This window comes from Rhinolophus sinicus, chromosome 11, assembly GCF_057876585.1.
Source record: "Rhinolophus sinicus isolate RSI-liver-muscle chromosome 11, RSI-T2T, whole genome shotgun sequence".
Lineage (NCBI taxonomy): Eukaryota > Metazoa > Chordata > Mammalia > Chiroptera > Rhinolophidae > Rhinolophus > Rhinolophus sinicus.
The window spans coordinates 22597334-22618617 of NC_142511.1; the positions used below are offsets into that span (position 1 = coordinate 22597334).

The 21284-nt window shown below is 44.9% G+C and overlaps 1 protein-coding gene across 1 annotated transcript; it reads left to right on the top strand.

The window, feature by feature from the left end:
* The first annotated feature begins 6831 nt into the window (after positions 1 to 6831).
* On the top strand, positions 6832 to 21256 carry CTSE (cathepsin E). Its single transcript, XM_019752448.3, has 9 exons — positions 6832 to 6899; positions 7551 to 7707; positions 8155 to 8272; positions 9247 to 9365; positions 14342 to 14541; positions 17055 to 17177; positions 18869 to 19010; positions 19097 to 19195; positions 20914 to 21256. Exons 1-9 carry the CDS (start codon positions 6832 to 6834, stop codon positions 21076 to 21078), a joined length of 1191 nt encoding a protein of 396 aa, XP_019608007.3. The 3' UTR covers positions 21079 to 21256.
* Positions 21257 to 21284: the final 28 nt, after the last annotated feature.

Genomic DNA, 21284 nt, shown 5'->3' on the forward strand with positions numbered 1-21284 from the left:
CCAGTGGGTCATCTTTCCCAGGGATAGTTGCAATTTTAAAGACAAAATAAAATCAAATAATGGCTAAAATTTATGGAGTGCTGACTAGGTGCTAGGCACGGTGCTAAGAGGGTAATGCCTTACTCCAGGGAAGGACTGAAAAACACTGGAATTTCAAGCAAGGTGTCGCCAGGTAGAACAGAGGTGCTTTTAAAATCATCCTCAGTAGACAACTTTCATGCAACCCTACATATGGGAAATAGTGGGAGGTATAGGAGACCTGCACTATTTTTTTTCTTGTAAATTTTAGAGCCACCTCCTTCGTTTATGGAGTGAGGGGTACAGGGATTAAATTAGTTTGTTTTCGTTCATTCAACAGTGTGTATTGAGTGGCTACTCTGAGCCAGGCGCGGGTGGTGCTGGGACACAGCAGTGATCCAGACCACCACAGCTCTGCTCACAGAGCTCACAATGTAGTGGGGGGAGACATGCAGTGACAGTAAGAGAGACATACAGATGTGCTCATCCCTGCAAACAAAACGGACACGGGAGTGTGACCGAGGAACACTGGGGAGCGGGACAGAGGCTCCTTAGATCTAGGCTGTCGGGGAGACCGCCTGGAGGAGGTCATGTGGTTTCCCTACATCCCCACATGCTCTTTCTTGACCTCCTCTGCTCACTCTTCCTCCTTCACCCACCTGAGGGCTTCGGAGCCCAGCCCTGGGGCTTCCCATCCTCTCCATCCCTACACTCTCCCTGGGTGCTCTCCACGGCTTCCGTGGCTTTAGCTGCCTTCTCTAAGCTAATGTCTCCAGCCCCAACAAGTCTTAAGAGAGCACCAGACATACAGATTCAAGTGTCAATCTAATATCACCCAAGGAAAGTCTATCAACATTTCAAAATTAATATTCCTAAAACAGACCTCATTTCTCCACCTCCCCCAGCCTATTTCTGCTCCCCTGATCTTGTAATCAGTAAACGACACCGCTCTGCACCAATAGCCTGAACCAAAAGTCTGACTTATTATTTTTGCTTTATATTTTTTTCAATAGATAATTGTGGTAGGCAGAATGGTTCCCATACAAATGAGGTGTGATCAAATAATATGGTGAGTGTTTAAATTTTAAAAAATTATTACAGTAAAAGACACAGTGCCATTAATCCCCCTCAAAATACTCCCCCTTGCTTAGAACACACTTCTTCCATTGTTCTTGCCACTTTCTGAAGCAGTTCTGGAAGTCCTCTTTTGTGTCTTTAGTTGCACTCTCGTGGCTGCCTCGATGTCCTGAATCAATTCAAAATGTTTACCTTTCATGGTCATTTTGACTTTGGGGAAGAGCCAGAAGTCGCACGGTGCCAGATCATGTCACTGCAGCATCACCATAAACTAATTTTAACATTTTGTGTTTTTCTTTAGCACTTTTTTGCATTTGAAACAAAATTTCATGCATTGTTCATGGTCCATGATTTACGGCACCCTTTAAAACACACCTTCTCTCAACCGTAGCTCACATCTGACTGACTGCACTGAACAAGTTGTCACACACTGTTACTAAGGTTCACTGCACCGCTTCTTGTATTGAAGATCCCTGCCTTTCCATTGGATGGCACTCGGCAGCAGCATTCACCGTGTGTTTTTTTTATCATGCCTCTTATGTGTCCATATCCTAATCTCTGGAATCTGTAACTATGTTACCTTACATGGCTAAAGGGACTTTGAACATGGCATTACATTAGGGACCTTGAGATCTGAAGATTATCCTAGATTATCTGGGTGGGTCGCATCTAATCATGGGGGTCTTTAAAAGCAGATAGCCTTTCTGGGCTGTGGTCAGAAAAAGATGTGACTATAGATGGAGGGAGGAAGGGGCCATGAGCCAATGAACGTGAGCAGCCTCTAGAAGCTAGAAAAGGCAAAGCCACAGATTTTCCTCTAGACCCTCCAGAAAGGAGCACAACCTTGCTGTCACCTTGATTTTAACTCAGTGAGATCCAAGTCAAACCTTTAACCTGCAGAACTGTAAGACAATAGACTTGCACTGTTTTAACCACTGTGTTAATGGTAATTTGTTATAGCAGCAATAGAAAACTAATAAAGTAATATAATTACATGATTACAAATTCAAAAAGTGCAAGTATATAATAACAAGCCTCCTCTTGCCCTGCCCCCACCCACCTAGTTCCCCTCCCAAAATGTACCCACTGCTACCAATTTCTTGGTATATTCTTCCAGAGATATCTCATGCATGTACAAGTGAATAGGAGTATATATATTTTCCCCTTTTATTTTATGCAAATGGTAGCACACTATACATACTCTTATACATTTTTTTGACCCATCTTCCAGCCTCCTCCCCATAGTCCCCTCACCCCTGTTTACTAAGAGTTGAGGGTTTGGCTGGCTCAGGCTTGAGAAACAGTTGGTTGGTCTGTGCAGCTAGGGGCCACCTGGCCACTGACTAGAGCAGAGACAGCCTGGATCATCTGTGAGGAGCTCCGGGGTCTGGTTGGATTTTGGAAAGTCTGACAAAGACTAGAGGCAGGAACACGAGGACGTTTGTCAAAACTAATGTGTTCTGTTCTCTCCAGAAACACCAGGAACCGTACTTGCTCTGGCTGCCGGTTACTGGACCCTCCCATGCTGGAACCAAATATTGCTGTGGATGATTGAAACACTTTCCGTAGGGAACAAAAACCCTAGGGCACATTCGTGCTGGTGTGTGTGTGTATGTGTGCGTCCTTTAAGAAAAGGGAGAGGGAGGAGCGTTTGGGATGAAACTGTACCATGTGGGCAAAAACAGGGCTGTCGTGAAAATTTTCCAAGGTGTACTGGAGCTCACCTCCAAGGGATAACAGGGCAGAGAGACCAAAGAAATAGGCTGAGAACTCCAGAATTAAACCAGGAGTTTATTATGGGAACTTACAGACAGAAGCAGCGTCTTGGGTGACAGCAAGCCAGTGGCTCTCCGCACCTGAAAGGGGATGGGGGCTTAATATGTATAGTCTCCAGGAACACAGGAGGCTTGTAGCCGTGAGGCACATGCTTTTTAAGCTGCATATTCCAAAGCAGTAAACAACTTAAAGGCCCACGTTCCTATGTAAGAACATTCCTTTCAGGTGATACAGACCCACCCATCCTGGGGTGAACTGGGTCACTGAGAGCAACTTGCTTCTGAAGATGGTGTCGGTCATACTAAGCACCAGAAACCATTTTTTCTAATAGGTGTACAGTATAGGCGATGATCCAGTCTCTCAGCACTGGGAAAGGGGCTCTGGAGACAGAAAGAGCCCCTCAGGGATATAGATTGGAGGCTGGTTGGACACAGAGGCTTTGTCTGTTTCCAGAATGTTTGAAAGCCGATGGTGGTGATGATGGTGATACTGTCCAATCAACTTCTCCTTTCTGGAACTTCAGCTTCCAGAATAAAAATTTGCAATAAGAGCACAGTTGCTCAGTGCTCTGTGGAAGTCAGCTTTACCAGGGTAGGATAGCCCTAGAGACAGTGTGTTCATGTAACACACGAGCAGCTGCCTCCCGTTCATGCTCCGCTGGCCCCTGATGGCAGGCGAGCCAGCAATCCAGGATGCTGCTGGCCCTGGCGCCGGCAGGATCGCAGCTCAGCACTAACATGGTCAACTGGAGAATGTCCCAACCTGCGTCTGCTTGAAGTTGATGAATGAGGAAAATCTGCCATGTGGTGTGTGGTGCAGTCGAAAGAGGACCGGGATGGGAGGCCTGGATCTAGTCTTGGCTCTGCCACTACACGGCCATATGACCTTAAATAAATCACTTTTCTCTGAATCTAGTTTCCTTGTCTGTAAAATGAAGAGGTTTATAGGGGATAATAACAAGGAACATTTTGGGTGCATAGGCTACATGCCGGGCTCTGAGCTAGGGACCTTCCAAGCATGAGCTCACTCAACACTCACACCAATGCTATCAAGTGGATATTATTTTTAAGCCCAATTTACATATGGGATAACTGAGGCATAGAGGGTTTAAGTAACTTGCAAGGTGCCATACCCAGGATTCAGACCCAGGTTTGACTGACATTAAACTTGGTGATATGTATTGGATGATCTCTAGGGTCCGACATTGAAGATTTTCTTCCTGGAAGAGAAAGAAAGGGAGAGAGAGTGAGAGGAAGGAAGAGAGGGGAAGAAGGCGAGACATGGTGGAAAGTGTGAGGCCTTTTTATTGAAAGAGAAGGGTGTGTGTAGGGTGGCGTGTGGTAGTACAGAGCTGTGTGAGAAGTCCTGTGGTTGCTTATCTTTTGCAAATATTTTCTAATTTGCCTTCGGGGATCAGCAAGGATCATTATTGTCTGGCTGGCAGTGTAAAAGTCCCCCCATGCACCCCTCTGCTAGTTACCCCTCACCCAGACACTGGATTATGAAAAAGAAAAGTTTAAGGCGATCGAGCTATTTGTTTATTGCTAAAAGAGCGTAACAGGCACAAATGCGAACTTTTCCCCCATGGCTTGATCGGCTTTGGTTTGGCAAAGCCTCTTGTTGTCATGCAATGGGAAATAAGGAGGATCCAATGGCCCCAGAATCTTGCTGTGTCAAGAATTCAGTTATTTTGAGTTATTTCCAAAACCACTGTCAACTGTATTCTGGGAAAGTGCCCTTCAGACCAGAAATGGTTGCAGTCCAGTCAGCAGAGGGCACAGGTATTGGAGAAGTTCCTCACTTGAATACTGCGTGTGCGTGTGTATGTGTGTGCTGTGCATGTGTCCATGTCCCTTTAAGCAGGAAGAGCAGTTCATGCCTTGGGCTTGCCGGAGAGCCGACTGCATACTAACAACACCAGGTTCTGTGCTCGTTACTGAGCCCAGTTTTTGAAAGCAGACAAAGCAAGGTTTCGATTCCAACCCTGCCCCTTAACAGATGATGTGTGACAGCTGGGTTGTTTTGGAGCTTCAGTTCCCCCACTCTAGAAAAGAAAGAGTGATTTCCTTGCAGGATGACAGGTGACCACCCTCAGCATGAGTGCTTTGTACGTCCTCCAGCCCAGCACTTGACACCAAGCAAGCACTTCGTGCTGATACCCTGGCTAAACCACATGTAACGGAGCAGGCACCTGCCATCAACTGGATGCCCACTCCATGCCACACGCTCAAGTACTTTAAATGTCCTCACTCGTGTAATTCTCCCTATAACCCATGAGGTACATAGTCCCAGCAAGGTCAAGGAATTTACCCAAGGTCACGTGTGGTACTGATGGAACCAGGATTGAACCCAGGAAGTCTCTCTAAAGAGTCTGATCTTACACAACTCTAGGCTGCCACCTGTAGCTTATACGTGCGTTACTGTTTGTAGTAACTGACTGAAATACACTGTGGAGATTATCCACTTTGGTGAGTATTTTAATTGTTCAGAAATGTCATCGAGGCTTCCATCTGTCCTCAGGTCTTACTGTGCGACCAGGAGCTCAACTATTTAAAGGCTAGAAGATGAAAATGCTCTCTGATCCTTAGTTTCCTTATCTGTAAAATGGGGTTGTTAGGAAAAGTAAATGAAAATATATGTGAAAATGCATGATATACAGTAAGTGCTCAATAAATACCTGATTAATTTTTTATTGTAAGCGAAGAGAGATGATGCTTAGGCCAACCTGACGTGAATCTGATGCCTTTCCTTCGTTATTACCTTTGGTTTTCATTTCTAGATTTCTGGTGACAGGGGCCTCACCTCAGCCGCGCTCCTTTCTCCAATGTTGTAGTTCCTCTACCAGGGCTGCTGAACACTGAATCTGTCCCCATGCTGGAACTTCCCCAAGAACCCTCAGAGTAGGCTTGAATCGTAAAGCTGTGGCTACATAGGATAAAGGCAATTAACATTAAATGAGGTGATATGTGAGGGTCCTAATCCAATATGACTGGTGTCCTTATAAGAAGAGGAAATTTCCACACAGACACACACAGAGGGAAGACCATGTAAGGAAGGATACAGGGAGGAGAAGGAGAGAGGCCTCAGGAGAAACCAAATTTGCAGATACCTTGATCTTGGACCTCTAGCCTCCAAAACTGTGAGAAAATAAATGTCTGCTGTTTAAGGCACCAGTCTGTGGTACTTCGTTATGGCAGCCCTAGCAAACTAATAGGCACCTGCTCCAGAACCCTCCCACCCCCAGCACCACCCTGGCCCTCCTGGGCTTCCTCTGGTTTCTCTTCCGAACCTCCCCCACCCTCAGCCCTGGATTCATCAAACCCGTGGGATCAGAAAAACTGGCTTCACAACCCAGAGCCAAATCTTCCCATTTCAGGGGTTTTGGGGAGTGCTGCTTTCTGCTTCAAAATGGGCTGAGGGAGGGTAAACGGGCCATGGGGCTCCCGAGGGAATGAAGAGAGAACAGGAAATACAGACAGAACAAACTGATGAATATTTTAAGTTAAAATCCTGCCCCACATGTGACAATTGAGCTTCTCCCTTCCGGAGTCTTTAGCCAGAAGGCTGCTCGTGGAAACAATGACTGGGAGGGTCCCCAGTGTCCAGGGGCACATTGCTCCCTCAATTAATTAATACAGGGCTTCTTGGGGTCAAGATAGGTGCCATAGACACTGGGAGAAACTAAGCGTTAGAGACTCTGAGAGGGTGCACAGATCCCCAAGTCCATAACCCCCTCACAGGAGGGAGAGGCACTGAAGGGTGGAGGGGGAACGCCCTGGTGTACATGCTGTGTTTGCTCTGGGCCTGGCTATTGACTCCAGGGGCCTTATCACTGTGTCCTCAGACTGGGCTGAGCAGATTAGGGAGATTTGGTTCCCACTGCCCTGTGGGACAGAAAAAAGGAGAGGTGGCAAGGAAGGCTGTGGCAGAGCGGGAAAGAAGCTGCTGGTTGGACTTACCATGGAAATGCTTGTCCTTTCGCTGCTGGTGCTCCTGGACCTGGGGCAGACCCATGGAGCTCTCTACAGGTGAGGCCACATCCCCAGCATTGTGTCTAGCTGGGGCAATGCCCTGCCCTCACTCTTAGGGCTCCCCTGGGAGAGGAAAGCTGATAGGGAAATGAAGAGGAGAAGAAACTGAGGGCTTGGAAAAGGTTTACCAAGTGGCCATCTTGGGTTGGCCTTAATCTCTAGTGCACGACAAGTCATCCCTGAGCTTCCACCTCTGACAGAGCTGCCTGACCAAGCCCCAGAGACCTTCTTATGTTGGAAAGAGAGGAACCTGCAGCTGTGGTTTGCTGTTCAAAGGACCTGAGTACTTCTCCAAGGGATTGACCTCTGGCCGCCCCCAAGGGTTCTTTTGTCTCTTTAAGTCAGCCCCTCATGAGGTTCATGTAAAACTGCAGACCATCCCACATCCCCCATTTTCCTAGAAGACCTCAAAGAGCCTGTCTCTAGGAGAGAGGGCCATTTTGAGTCTAAGAGTCTACAGGAGCAGACACGAGGCTGGGGAGGCTGGAGACAAAAAGGGCACTGATTCTGGCCAAAACTCAGCATGCTGCCCTGCACATCCCCTCCCTAATTAATTCCCTAATTAACCTCTGGAAAATGGGGTGGGGGAGGGGCAGTTCAGAGAGAGGCAGAAATGCATGTCCTCCTCACTTGGGGCTTTGTCCTCAGGGTGCCCCTCAGGAGGCATCAGGCCCTTCGGAAGAAGCTTCGGGCACAGGACCAGCTCTCTGAGTTCTGGAAATCCCAGAATTTGGACATGATCCAGTTCACCGAGTCCTGCACGATGGACCAGAGTGCCAACGAACCCCTTATCAATTACTTGGATGTGAGACATCCTGGGGCATGGGCTGGGGAGCCGGGAGAGGGGAGGAGGGCTCAGCCTGGGGCATGGCTAGTGGGCAGCAGCATTGAAGGCCAGTGTGAATTTCTCCTCTAGAATGAGCCATATGGACTGATCCCCTGGGTCCCCATGGATTTGGCTGAACAAGCCCCATAGGTAGACCTCTCTCTGTGGGAGGAAAGAAATGAGCAGGGCAAGCTTCCTTTGCCTTACTCCCAATGTTATTATGAGAATCACGATGATGATTTGATTTCCTCCCTCACAGCCCTTCCTCTGCTCCTTTTACCTCTGATTGCCATTTCCCAGGCTCTGTGAGCGCCAGTCTGTGCGAGCCCAGGCTCTGGCCCCAGGGAGCTCTCCCTGAGTCCCCTGGCAAGCACCCTTGCCCCCTCCATCATTCACACCGTCCTCCCTTCCCTACCTTGCCTATAGATGGAATACTTTGGCACCGTCTCCATTGGCTCCCCACCTCAGAACTTCACTGTGATCTTTGACACCGGCTCCTCCAACCTCTGGGTCCCCTCTGTGTACTGCACCAGCTCAGCATGCAGTAAGTGGGCCAGAAGCCCCAGTGGGGGATGGCTGGACACCAGTCCTGGGATCGAGGGCCTGGCACTCTGGCGGAAGGGGTTGGGTACTAGAAACTGGCCATCCCTGCACACCATCCTCCCCTCTCCACCTCTGAGTCTGCCCTGGGATCGCTTTCAGCAGAAACAGTGCTGGGCCAGGAAGAAAGCTAAAATTGGACTGCTATCCAAGCTAGCAACTTTCATGTTGACCTGAATTGTAAGAGGGAAACTCCACCACCAAAAATGCAAATCTTTGAAGACATGGTGACTCACTCCCTTTGGAATACCCACAAGAATGAGGGGGATAAGTTCCATTCCAGTGGTCATTTCTGGGCAGAAAGCTGGGTCAGCTTCTAGTGCAAACTGTTTATCTGCTTCAAGGAGGCTTGGTGACCTACCTCCCAGTACCAGAGATGGGGATGGTGGGACACAATGTATGGTGCATCCAATTGGCCAGAGGTAACTCAGAGGTCTTTGTAAAGATTGGAAAAAGAAGAGCTAAGGAGTGATGTCTCTGTAGGACAAGTGTTAGGGATGGAACGCCTCAGGAAACCCCAAGACTAGGTGTCCACAGATTGGGCAAGGAGTTGCGAGTAATTTCCTGGAATGGCAATTGTTTATCCCTGAGTTTCTTTTGAATGCCAGGCTCTGACCCACAATGGTTGGCAGAGGCTGCTGTTGGTGCCTGATACCTCACGTTTATTTTGGCATGCCTTCTGAGGTCACTGTGGGCAATCATGTTTACCCAGGGACAACTATTCGATCTCCAATTAGGCCACCACATATGGCTAGAACGGAATGGAGTTGCTCACTAGAGAGGGCCATGGCCAACCTTTCTAGAGGCCCCACTCAGTGCTGGAAGTTAAAGGAAGAGACCCTGTGCTCTGGGGCATCAGGGCAGGGCTGAAGGCAGTGAGCTGAGGTCCTAGGCAGGAGCAGCATCCTTGCTTTTCAGAGACACACGCCAGGTTCTACCCTTCCCAGTCCAACACATACAGTGCGTCGGGGAGTCATTTTTTCATTCAATACGGGACTGGGAGCTTATCTGGAATCATCGGAGCCGACCAAGTCTCTGTAAGTATAATTCCTTGATTTTGTTCTCTCTTGGTCAGAAAGAGGTGGAAACAAGGAGCTGGCTTCTAGGGAAAGGGGGAGGCCTGGCCGGGTGGTGGCAGCACTCCCTGCCTGAGATGGTGCAGTGGGTCAGTCTGCTCGGTGTGCTGGGTCCTAAAGAGGTGGCAAGGGGGATTCCCACAGGGAAACACTGCACAGGGCTCAGAGCCTGGTAACAGTGTTCACAGCTGGCTCTCCAGCCCCAGGAGCACCGAGGAGACAACACCAGGCCTCCATCTTGAAGGATAAAGAAGTCCAAGGCTGGGCTCAAAGTGGGAACTCAGATGCTGAAATAAGGTAGGAGGTGGGAGTCCAATCATGGAGATAAGCCAGAGTCCCACTTGTCAAAATAAAGGCCCCAGGTCAGCACTGAACTCAATGCTGTGCTCATGAGCTGCTCCTTAAACTCCCTCTGACCAAAGGTCTTCTGGGTCCCAAAACTGTGGGAACATGACCAATGTGGAGACAGAGAACCAGCAGAGCCCTGATCCTGCCCTGTCCAGGCTTATGGGCAGCAGTACAATAGTCCCCTCTTATCCACAGTTTCACTTTCCACAGTTGTGGTTACCTTGGTCAACCACGATCTGAAAATATTAAATGGGAAATTCCCAAACTAAACAATTCGTAAGCTTTAAATTGAGCACCATTCTGAGTAGAGTGATGAAATCTTGCACCATCCTCCTCCATCCCACCCAGGATGTTATCCCTTATACAGCATATCCACGCTGTATATATTTCCTGCCCATTAGTCACTTAGTAGCCAACTCGGTTACCGGATCAGTTATGAGAGAGAGAGAGAGAGAGAGAGAGAGAGAGAGAGAGAGAGAGAGAGCACATTCATGTAATTTTTATCACAGTATATTGTTTTGTTCTATTTTATTATTAATTATCATTAATCTCTTACTATGCCTAATTTATAAATCAAACTTTATCATAGGTATGTATAGGAAAAAACATAGTACATATAGAGTTTGGTACTATCCATGGTTTCAGGCATCCACTGGGGGTCTTGGAATATTTACCCCATGGATAAAGGGTAACTACTGTGTATGCCCAGGCCTTTGGGGAAATGGAGGCTGACCCACTCCTGATGAGCATGGTTCCAGCTCTGGAGTGGTCCCCAGGCCAGCAGGGCCCAGGCTTCATCAACATCACTTTAAAGTGGGTGGTAGTAGGACATATGGAGTGAAAAAATGCCAGGAACAAAAACATACCATCTATGTAAAAATATCACATACAGACAAAACAACACACATACTCTATTTTCTAATAGAACATATGCAAAAGTACAAATGACTATTTAGAAGTCTACATCACATCCCAAATTGACCATCATAATTCCTTCTGGTAAGCAGAGAAAGGACTGAAATGGCATGGGAAAGGGAATGTTAGCCTTTCGCTTGTCTCTTGTCTGCTGGCTCGGCTGGGTGGTGTGGGGCAGCGGCCAAGTCCACAGCAATTCCAGTTTCCGTTGGTTCCTCCTTCGGGTTTCCTGGCTCCTGGGCCAGCTGCATGTTAAACCCTGTGACATACAGTGTCAGCTTGCACTGCAGGATACCCCCATCATTGAAGCTTAGAGACACTGAAAGAACAATATGGATTCTAGCCCACCCTCAACCTCGAAATTCCGAGTCACCCTTCTCCCAGCTGACATCTGTCTTCCTTTTGCTGACTGCCAAAACTATAGGCACCAAGACAGAAGCATCTTCCTAAAATACACTGTTTAACCAGCACCTACATATAGTCAACTATCTAGAATACAATCCTCTATATGATCCTAATGACTCTGCTTCTCTTATCAAACCCTAACGGATACAAATAATGAAGTCATGAAATGCCAAAGTTTGAGGAATGCAGCAAATGCGGTCCTTAATGAGATGATTATAGCCTCTCATGCATATATTAGAAAAACTGAAAAATCAAAGAGCTAAGTATCTATTTCAAGCAACAAATAAACAATAAGGAAACAAGCAAACAACAAACAAACAACTGCAAATCAAACCCAAAGAAAGTAGAAGGAAGGAAACAATATATAGAAGAATGGGATATCAATAAAATAACAGTCACACAATACAGAAAATCAACACAGCCAAGAATTAACTCTCTGAAAGCAAAATTAATAAAATTTGTAATAAAGCTTTAGCCAAACTAATCAAGAAAAAAAGAAAGAAAATACAACTTAACAATATTAGAAATGAAAAATAATACATTATTAAACACCCTACAAACATTAAAATAATAAGAGGATGTCAAGAATAATTTTATATTGATAAATTTGACAACTTTTTAATAAATTGGCAAATGCCTTGAGAAATAGAGTGCCAAAACTGACACAAGAAAACATGAATACTCCAATGTCTATTTAAATATGACTTTGTTATTAAAAACCTTCCTGCAAAGAAAACTCCAAGGCCATGTAGCCCCACTGGTAAATTCTTCCAAACATTTAAGAAAGATATGGCACCAATCTTATATAAATTCTTTCAGATAATTTATAAAGAAGGAACACTTCATGACTCATTTTATTAGCCAGTATAAATTTAATAACAAACTTGAGAATGACATTGTAAGAAATGAAAATTACAGACAAATCTCTTTCTCATGATGTTGATACAAAAGTACTAGCAAAATATTAGCCAAAAAAGTCTCATGATATATATACATAAAAGGATAAGCTATATCAATCCAGTCATTTTTTTCTAGGAATTTATTACCTAAGACAATAAAAGAAAAAATAATATAATCTCTTAGAAAACTAGGGATATAAAGTAACTTCCTTAATCTGATAAAGAACATTTACAAAGAAGCCCACAGCAAGCTTCATACTTAATCACAAAATGTTGAGAGATCAAGACTGAGTCAAAGATGTTCACTCTGAGTGCAATAGGCAATAAAAAAAAAAAAAAAGAAATTAAGGGCATTAGGAATTGTAAAGGAAAAAATAACACTGTCATTATTCACATATGACAAGATTCCATATGTAGAAAATCCAAAAATATCTACAAATATTGGGGTTAATAAGTGAATTTAGCAAAGTTGCTGGATACTAGATCAATATACAAGATCATTTGAACTTCTACGTATCAGGAAAAACAAGTGAAAAATAGATTTTTAATAATATTATTTATAATAACATCAAAAACATCAAATACCTAGAAGTGAGTTTAAGAACAACAAAAACAAAAATGTGCAAGACCTCTACTCTAAAAGCTGCAAAATAATATTGAGTAAAATTAAGAAAGATCTACATAAATTGAATGATAAACCATGCTTACAATTCAGCATTATAAATAACTCAAATTTTCCTAAATTGATCTATAGATTCAGTGTTACTTCAATCAAAACAAGAGCAATTTTTATTAGAAATTGAAAAGCTATTTCTAAAATTTATATAGACATGTAAAACATTAAGATGATATAAATGAAGAAAAAAATTGCGAAACGATACTTAATACAAAGCGATAGTAATTTAGATAGTGTGGTATTGGTACAGGATAAGCAAACAAGCAAATGGAACAGAATAGAAAATTCAGAAACGGCTCACACAGTCATTTGACTTATATTGAATATGATACCACAGTGGAAGAAATGATAGTATGTTTATTAAACAGTAATAGATCATTTGGATATCCATAGTAAAAAAGAAGAAAAAAATGAACCTTGACTCCCACCTCACACGTTATAGAACTTCTCATAGACTGTAGATATAAAAGTGAAAATGTAAAACAATAAAACTTTTAGAAGAAAACACAGGAAAATATCTTCACGACCTTAAGGTAGACAAAATTTCTGAAACAAGTTACAAAAACCACTAATTAAAAAGGAAAAAATATTGATAAATCTGACTATATCAAAAGTCCTAACTTCTGTTCATCAAAACAAAAACAAAAACAAAAACAAACACCATTAGGAGAATATAAATACCAGTCACAGACTGGAGATGTTTGAGATACATAATCCGACAAAGGACTTGATTTCAGAATAAAGAACTCCTACCAATCAATAAGAAAAATGCAGACAACCCACTTCACAAAAGAAGATATCCAAATGTCCAATTTCATTCATCATTAGGAAATACAAATTAAAACCACAATGTACCCACTGCATATCTACTAGAAGACTGAAATGGAATAGAAGGTAAGAGCCAGGTTGGTGAGGATATGGAGCAACTGGCAACTAGAACTCTCAAAACAGTCGTATTGGAAACGTCAATTAGTACAAATCCCTTCAGAAAACTCTTTGTCAGTATTTACTGAAGCGAGATACTTGCATACCCTCTGATCTAGCAATTTTACTCCTAGGCATATATTTGGCAGAAATATGTACACATGTTCACCCAGAAACACATACAAACTGCACTAATAGCAATAGTCAAATTCAGGAAACAGCCCAAATAGCCATCATGGTAGTGTGCGTAAATAATGATGATACAGTCATACGGTGAAATATTGTGACAATGAACAAATTAGAACAGCATGCAATAGACATAATGTTGAGAGACAGAAGGCAGAGCCAAAAGAATTCATATTGTATGATTCCATTTGCATCAAATTCAAAAATAGGCAAAGCCAATATATGCTGTTAGAAGCCAGGAGACCAGTTACTCTTGAGAAAAAGTGCAATGACAGGCAGGGAACATGAACGGGCTGCTGAGGGGTTGCACATGTTTTGTTTCTTGGTTTGGGAGCTTGCTCACATAGGTGTGTACAGTTTTTGAACAGTTATTGAACTGTACACTTATGATTCCTGTATTATACTTCAATTAAAAAGGTTCATGTTAAAAAATTGAGTGGGAATATGGCAAAAATCGTTGTGCCTATTTAATCAAGAAAAGTTGAGTAGGAGAAGAATTAGCTTCCGGACAGAGGGAGAGTCCAGGAGTCTGAGACCCTTTGCCAAAGATCTGTGCAAATTTCCTTTGGGCTTGCTCCCATCAGGTGGAAGGCCTGACTGTGGTCAGCCAGCAATTTGGAGAGAGTGTCACGGAGCCTGGCCAGACCTTTGTGAGTGCAGAGTTTGATGGAATCCTGGGCCTGGGCTACCCTTCCCTGGCTGTTGGAGGAGTGACCCCTGTGTTTGACAACATGATGGCCCAGAACCTGGTGGATGTACCCATGTTTTCTGTCTACTTGAGCAGGTAAGATCTGTCAAGCCTGCCAGGTCAAGGTCAATTATGACTACAGAGAGACACCATGGTGCAGCTGAAAGAGCACGACACCGGGGTCAGATCTCTTGCTTGGCCAGCTGTGTAATTTGAGACAAATACTTAACTTCTCTGAATATTGAGGAATTGGGATTTGCCTCATAAAGTCGTTGTGCTTTGTAAACTGTATCACACTGAACTAATTTAAGGAAACTTTTAAATTGGATATTCATTTATGCTGTGAATAAATACTTCTCGAGCCCCTATTATATGCTGAACATGATGTAAGGAACTGGGAACACAATGAAACAAGAAAGACAGTCCTGGGCCAGCACAGTGGCTCAGGTGGTGGGAGCGCCTGCTCCTCACTCCGAGGTGGCCGGTTCTATTCCCACATGGGCCAGTGAGCTGCGCCCTCTACAGCTAAGATTGTGAACAACAGCTCTCTCTGGAGCTGGGCTGCTCTGAGCAGCCGGAGGTTGGCATGAGCTGGTCTGGGTTGCTCAGTGCTGCAACCGGCTACCGTGTGCCGCCGGCAATAAGAGCTGCTGTGAGCTGCTGCCGTGAGCTGCTGTGAGCAGTGACTGACTGCCTCACGGAGTGGGGGGCGGCGTGGAGCACAAGGCTCATAACACCAGCATGGGCCAGGGAGCTGTGTCCTACACACTAGACTGAGAAACAACGGCTTGAACCGGAGTGGGTGGGTCGGGGAGGCAGAAGAAGGAGTTAAAAAAAAAGAAAGACAGTCCTTGCTCTCAAGAAGCTTAATTCTAGTGGCGGGAGGCAGGAAAAAAAATTTTAAGTAAGCTGACAATAAAATAATTGCATGTTAATGGATGGATAAATAAAATGTGGTATGTACATGCAATAGAATATATTCAGCCTTAAAAAGGAAGAAAGTTCTAACATATGCTACAACATGGATGAATCTTGAGGACATTATACTAAATGAAAAATAAGCCAGGCACAAAAGGACAACTACTGTATGACTTCACTTGCATGAAGTACCGAGAGTGGTCATATTCATTGAAACAGAAAGTGAAATGCTGGCTGCCAGGGGTTGCGGGGAGGGAAAAATGGGGGGTTATAGAATGGTTAAAGAATTTCGGTTTTACAGGATGGAAAGGTTCTGGAGACTGGTTGCACAACAATGTGAATATACTTAACAGTACTGAACTCCGCACTTAAAAATGGTTGGGATGATAAATGTTATGTTATGTGTATTTTACCAATTTATACGTTGTTTTTTTTTACTTGAATGTTGTAGTTGAAAAAGTTCATGAACCTCACCTGCCTCTGGGAACCCTTGCCTGGGGTCCTGAAAGGATCATCTCACCTTCTCCCTGTACAGGGAAGATTTTTTTCTGACTCCTTCTCAGTGAGACCTAGTCCGAGCTTACCCTGTTTTAGCAAAAGCCCATATCCCCTGTTTTCCTCTCCCATGTGGAGAGTCTTTAATTTCCTCTATCAAGCTTCCTCCTCTCCTGCATGGCTGCAGTTGGGACAGACCCCGGGCAGTCCTGTGAGTGAGGGGGCAGGTTGTCTGGACTCCTCCGCTTCCCCCTTTCAGAGACTTTTGCTCCCTTTCAGCCTGGGAAGACGTGAGCTGTGATGGGAAATAGCAAAGACTTTGCAATCAGGCTGACCTGGATTTAAATCCTACCACTTACGTTACTTCATACCCCTGAGCCTCAGTTTCCTCCGATGGGCACACTAGGTTGATGTGAGAATTAAATAAGATTAGGCAGGTGAAATTCTTAGCACAGTGCCTTGTATAAAGGCCATCAACAAACGTTAGTTATTCCCCCACCTCTGTAAAATCACTTTCCTAAGAGTCCCTCAGATATCCAATTTCCTTCTCCTTTACTGCCCTGCCTTGCAATGCCCCAAGTTTTGTATTTTTTTTTTATCCTTTTCCTGCTGAAAATGAATCTGTTTTATGTCCTGTTTCCCCCAAATCCTGTTCAGTGCCAGAACATAATCTGAGAAATCAACACCAATGAAAATTAATAAATATTCAAGCTCTAAAAAGTCATGCTGGGTTCCTATTTAGCTTCTTTACCTTAACATAAGAGAGTGAATAATGTGGAAACAAACTCCAGGCACCACCACAGCAATAATGGGGACAGTACTTGGGAAAAAGGTGTCTTTTGGGGGTGTCTTGAGTTACATATTGTATGCATGCCGTGGGATGGTCCTGGCCTTGGTTCTGCACGAGTTCTGTGCAGACCTGTTATCCCCATTTCTCACCTCCCTACCCTTTATTCCAAGAAGTAGGGGAACATTCACAAATCGTTGAGCAGAGCTGTTTCTATTCTTTTGCCCAAAAGACCCAGACTAATCAAATTGCAGTAGTTAGAAGCCCTGGTCTCAAACCCCGGCTGATATTTCTGCTTCTCTAGGTACTTGGCATGAGTGACCAGACCAAGAGGCAGAGTCCTAGCTGAAGTTCGTCCCTAGGGATTTCCAGTGGCCCTTCCTTGACAATCTGCCTTTCTTTCCTATAGTGGCCCAGAAGGTAGTACAGAGAGCGAGCTGATTTTCGGAGGCTATGACCACTCCCATTTCTCTGGGAGCCTGAACTGGGTCCCGGTCACCAAACAAGGCTATTGGCAGATTGCACTGGACACGTGAGTATCCCCCACAAAGTATAGTATTGAGGGAAGAACGCATCACAGGCGCAACTCAAACTGGATTTCACTGAATTGACTTGAATGAAAGTCCTGATCACTGGAAGAGGGTGCTGGGAGCCCGCTGCATGAGGCTAGAGGCTGGAGGTGCTGAGCAGAGGTCCAGGGACAGCAGAGTGGCAAGCATACGGTACCAACTGTCAGCTTCCTTCCTTGTGTGTGGTGCGCCTTCAATTCAACAGACAGTAAACACAAACACAGCCAAGTTCTCCTTCACGCAACATTAATTAACACACAGACAAGGGATGAGTGACATGTGAGTGCAAAAGTGAACTGGACTCAGATTTTGCCTTCACAAACCATGTACAGAAGATGAAACATACAAACTACTGCCATGGAAAGAGGAAGGTGCTTAATGCTCCATGAGACGTGCCACTAAAGTGGCCGAGCAGTCAGGGCAAGACAGCTTTTATATGAAGAACTCCTCAAAGGTGTCATGGAGGTGGCAGCATTGACTGAGACTTCACACACACACAGACACACACACACACACACACACACACACACACACACACACAGGCATGGAGCAATTGGGAAGTGGGACTGGCTGCCTGACACATTCCTAACACTGTACTAGACAATGCAGGAATTCAAAGACATGTAATTCAAGTGTCAGTTCAGCCAGAAATAAGTTCCTGCAAGGTGCCAGGTATGTGCTAGGTACCAGGGATACAAAAGCAAAAAAAGCCTCATTGGTTCAACATCTACTGAGGGTTTTTCAGGCTTTAGGGATTTACCCATTTGTGAGTCATGACATCATTTTAAAGGATCATGATTTATTCAGATAGACATATTAAGGTTAAGCACTGTTTCATGAAATTTTTGAGTATACGAGGTCTGACAATTAAGTTCACGAACTCATCCTAGAAAAAGTGCTACATACCTCATTACTGAATATCACTATGGTCACCTGCCAAGTACTCCCCTTAGGAAGCTATGCACCAATGCGAGTGCTTAGTCCACCCTTCAAAGCAATTTGGAAGTCTTTTTCTGGAATGGCCATCAGAGCTGTCGTCGTATTACCCTTGATGTCCTGAATGTCATCAAAATGTCTTCCTTTCACTATTTCTTTTACCTTTGCGTAAAGAAAGAAGTCATTGGGGGCCCGATCAGGTGGGGGGGGGGGTTTCCAATACAGTTATTTGTTTACTGGCTAAAAACTCCCTCACAGACTGTGCCGTGTGAGCTGGTGCATTGTCGTGATGCAAGAACCATGAATTGTTGGCGAAAACTTCAGGTCGTCTAACTTTTTCACACAGCCTTTTCAGCACTTCCAAATAGTAAACTTGGTTAACTGTTTGCCCGGTTGGTACAAATTCATAATGAATAATCCCTCTGACATCAAAAAGGTCAGCAACATCGATGCAACAAATTCACGAACTTCATTGTCAGGCCTCATATGTATGCATATGTAGGGTCAGGTAAATGTATTTCCTGCTGTGAATCTCAGTTAAAAAAGTTGAGCAATACTCATGTAGTGATAGAGACCAAAATGGAAACCATCAACGTGCTTCAGTTGTGAGAGAGCCCAGCAGGGAGTGAAAGCTGCTGGGCTCCAGGGAAAGCTTCAGGGCTGAGGGAAGGGGGATGGGAGGAGGGTGTGGGACTGACCACGCTTCCTTTGCCCTCAGAATCCAAGTGGGAGGTGCCGTGATGTTCTGCTCAGAGGGCTGCCAGGCCATTGTGGACACAGGGACCTCCCTCATCACAGGCCCCCCAGATGAGATCAAGCAGCTGCAGAAAGCGATTGGGGCAGAGCCCGTGGGGGGAGAAGTGAGTACCTGCCTGGTATGGGGGCAAGGGACCAGGCCTCTCTTGGGAGATGGGGGGCTTCTAAATCGATCCTCTGTTTGTTTTAGTATGCGGTGGAGTGTGACTACCTCACGGTTATGCCAGATGTCACCTTCACCATCAATGGAGTACCTTACACCCTCCAGCCAACTGCCTACACCCTCCTGGTAAGAACTGTTTCCTTATTCTGCACATCACAGGGTCTTTCCCACATGCCTGCCACTTCCCCTTTTTAAACAGTCCCTGCACTCAGGCTGTATTTACCCCCAACCCCCCTCCTATCTTATCCTATACTGGCATTTCCTCTGTGGTGGAAAGATCACTGGGCTGGTTCTCTAATTTCCTGTCCTGCCACAAAGCAGCAGCAAACCTGGGACAAGCCATTTCATGAAGTTTTCTATGTTGTCAGGTAGGACTTTTCAACTGGCAAAATGTAATCCCCTCAACCACCAAGTCACACCGGGGATGTTATTATCCCATTTTATAGATGAGGATATTGAGACTTAGAGAGGGAATAGTTCTAGACAGGAGCTGCTGGGTGGTGGGAGGTACAGAATAAGGTTTCATCTCTTCTAACATTCAAATGAACGAACATTGTCCTGAAACAAGAAAATGCCTTGTTGCATTAGGTCTTTAAGTGAGATAGAAAGGGAACTCCCAGGTGTTTGGGAAATCCATGACCACGTCCCACCACAGCTGGCCCAGGTTTTCAGTATTGCAGTGTTTTGGTGACACTTAAATGCACTAACTTTGCCCAAGAGTCACCCACAGCATCAGGGTGTCTGCACCAGAATGGAGGCACTCAGATATATAGACGAAGGCTTTAGTGACTTACCTACTCCCACACCTTGATCTCCATTAACCCCTCCCCTAAGTCACCAAATATAAACAGACAATAAAAGAGAAAACAAATGTTTTACTTTAAAACACAGCTTCATGTCAAGTCCCCTAAACTCCCCCAACAAAGGAATTCTGGAGCTGCCTCGGTGACTGCCATACTGAGGCCAAGCGAGGCACTTCGGGGCCGAGTTCATCGTCTACACCCTTCAGCACTCCAGCACCCCCACACTCTCCCACTTCACCCTGTGTGTGTCCCTGCTCACCCTTACGCCCTTCCCTGTACCCAGTATGGTGCCATCTTCCTTTTCTGCCAGCAGATTTCAACCAGAGCCACTTGAATCCGTCAAGTATTCTGTAATAACTTTGTATTTTTACCCCTTTCCTCTCAAGAAAGCACTTTAAACCCTTTGCAAATTTTCCCACTCCCTCATCAGCAACCTCAAATTTTAAATGGTTATTGGAAAGACCACACCTGCCTGTTAGACCCCAAGTCTTGGCCGAACTGAAAGATTAGGTTGGGGGAGGTTATAGTCTTCTCACAGAACAAGGTATGCCTACTTGTCTTATACCTAAAAGGAGCCACTCAAGTGATTCTTCCCAGAATATCAGTGAGAAACCAGCAGTGGCTAGCCATTTATAGAGCAATATCTCTCCCTTAAAAAGCAATTAAATTGAGCTTCACTAGGAACTAAAGAAACCAGAATTTAAGCCAAATCTTCTAATGTCAAACCTTTTGCACTTCCAGCCGTGCAACAAGGTTTCAGTTTTCCCAATTTTGAAATGGGGTAGAGAGGGGTATAATAGATAAACAATTCTCAAAACCGTGTAACTTAGAAGCGCAGGCCCACATATCTGAAACTGTGCAAACCCTTTATTGACTAAGTAGGTGAAGATGTATGAAAGAGGAAGAAGAACCAACCAACCAAAATTATGAGGCAGCCGTCCGAGGCCATTCAGTGTGGCCGCCACCACCATACAGTATAGCCCAGAGGCAGCTACTTCTTTCTTCCCTGTATGTCACTTACATTCTTCTTTCCAACCCCAGGACTTTGTGAATGGAATGAAGTTCTGCCCCAGTGGCTTTCAAGGTCTTGACATCCAGCCTCCAGCGGGGCCCCTCTGGATCCTGGGCGATGTCTTCATTAGACAGTTTTATTCTGTCTTTGACCGTGGGGATAACCGTGTGGGTCTGGCCCCAGCTGTTCCCTAAATAGGGGGCTTGTGTCTGTGCCTACCTGCTTGCCTGCCTGATACCCCTTGGAAATCCAGCTGGGCCTGTTAGTTTGGGGTATTCTTCACACCTGGAAAAAGTCATTTTCAGTTGAATGCATTTGTTCCAGAGCTACAGCTTGAACTAAGACCAAGCAGAGCATGAGAACACACACACACACACATATACACACACTTCACACATAC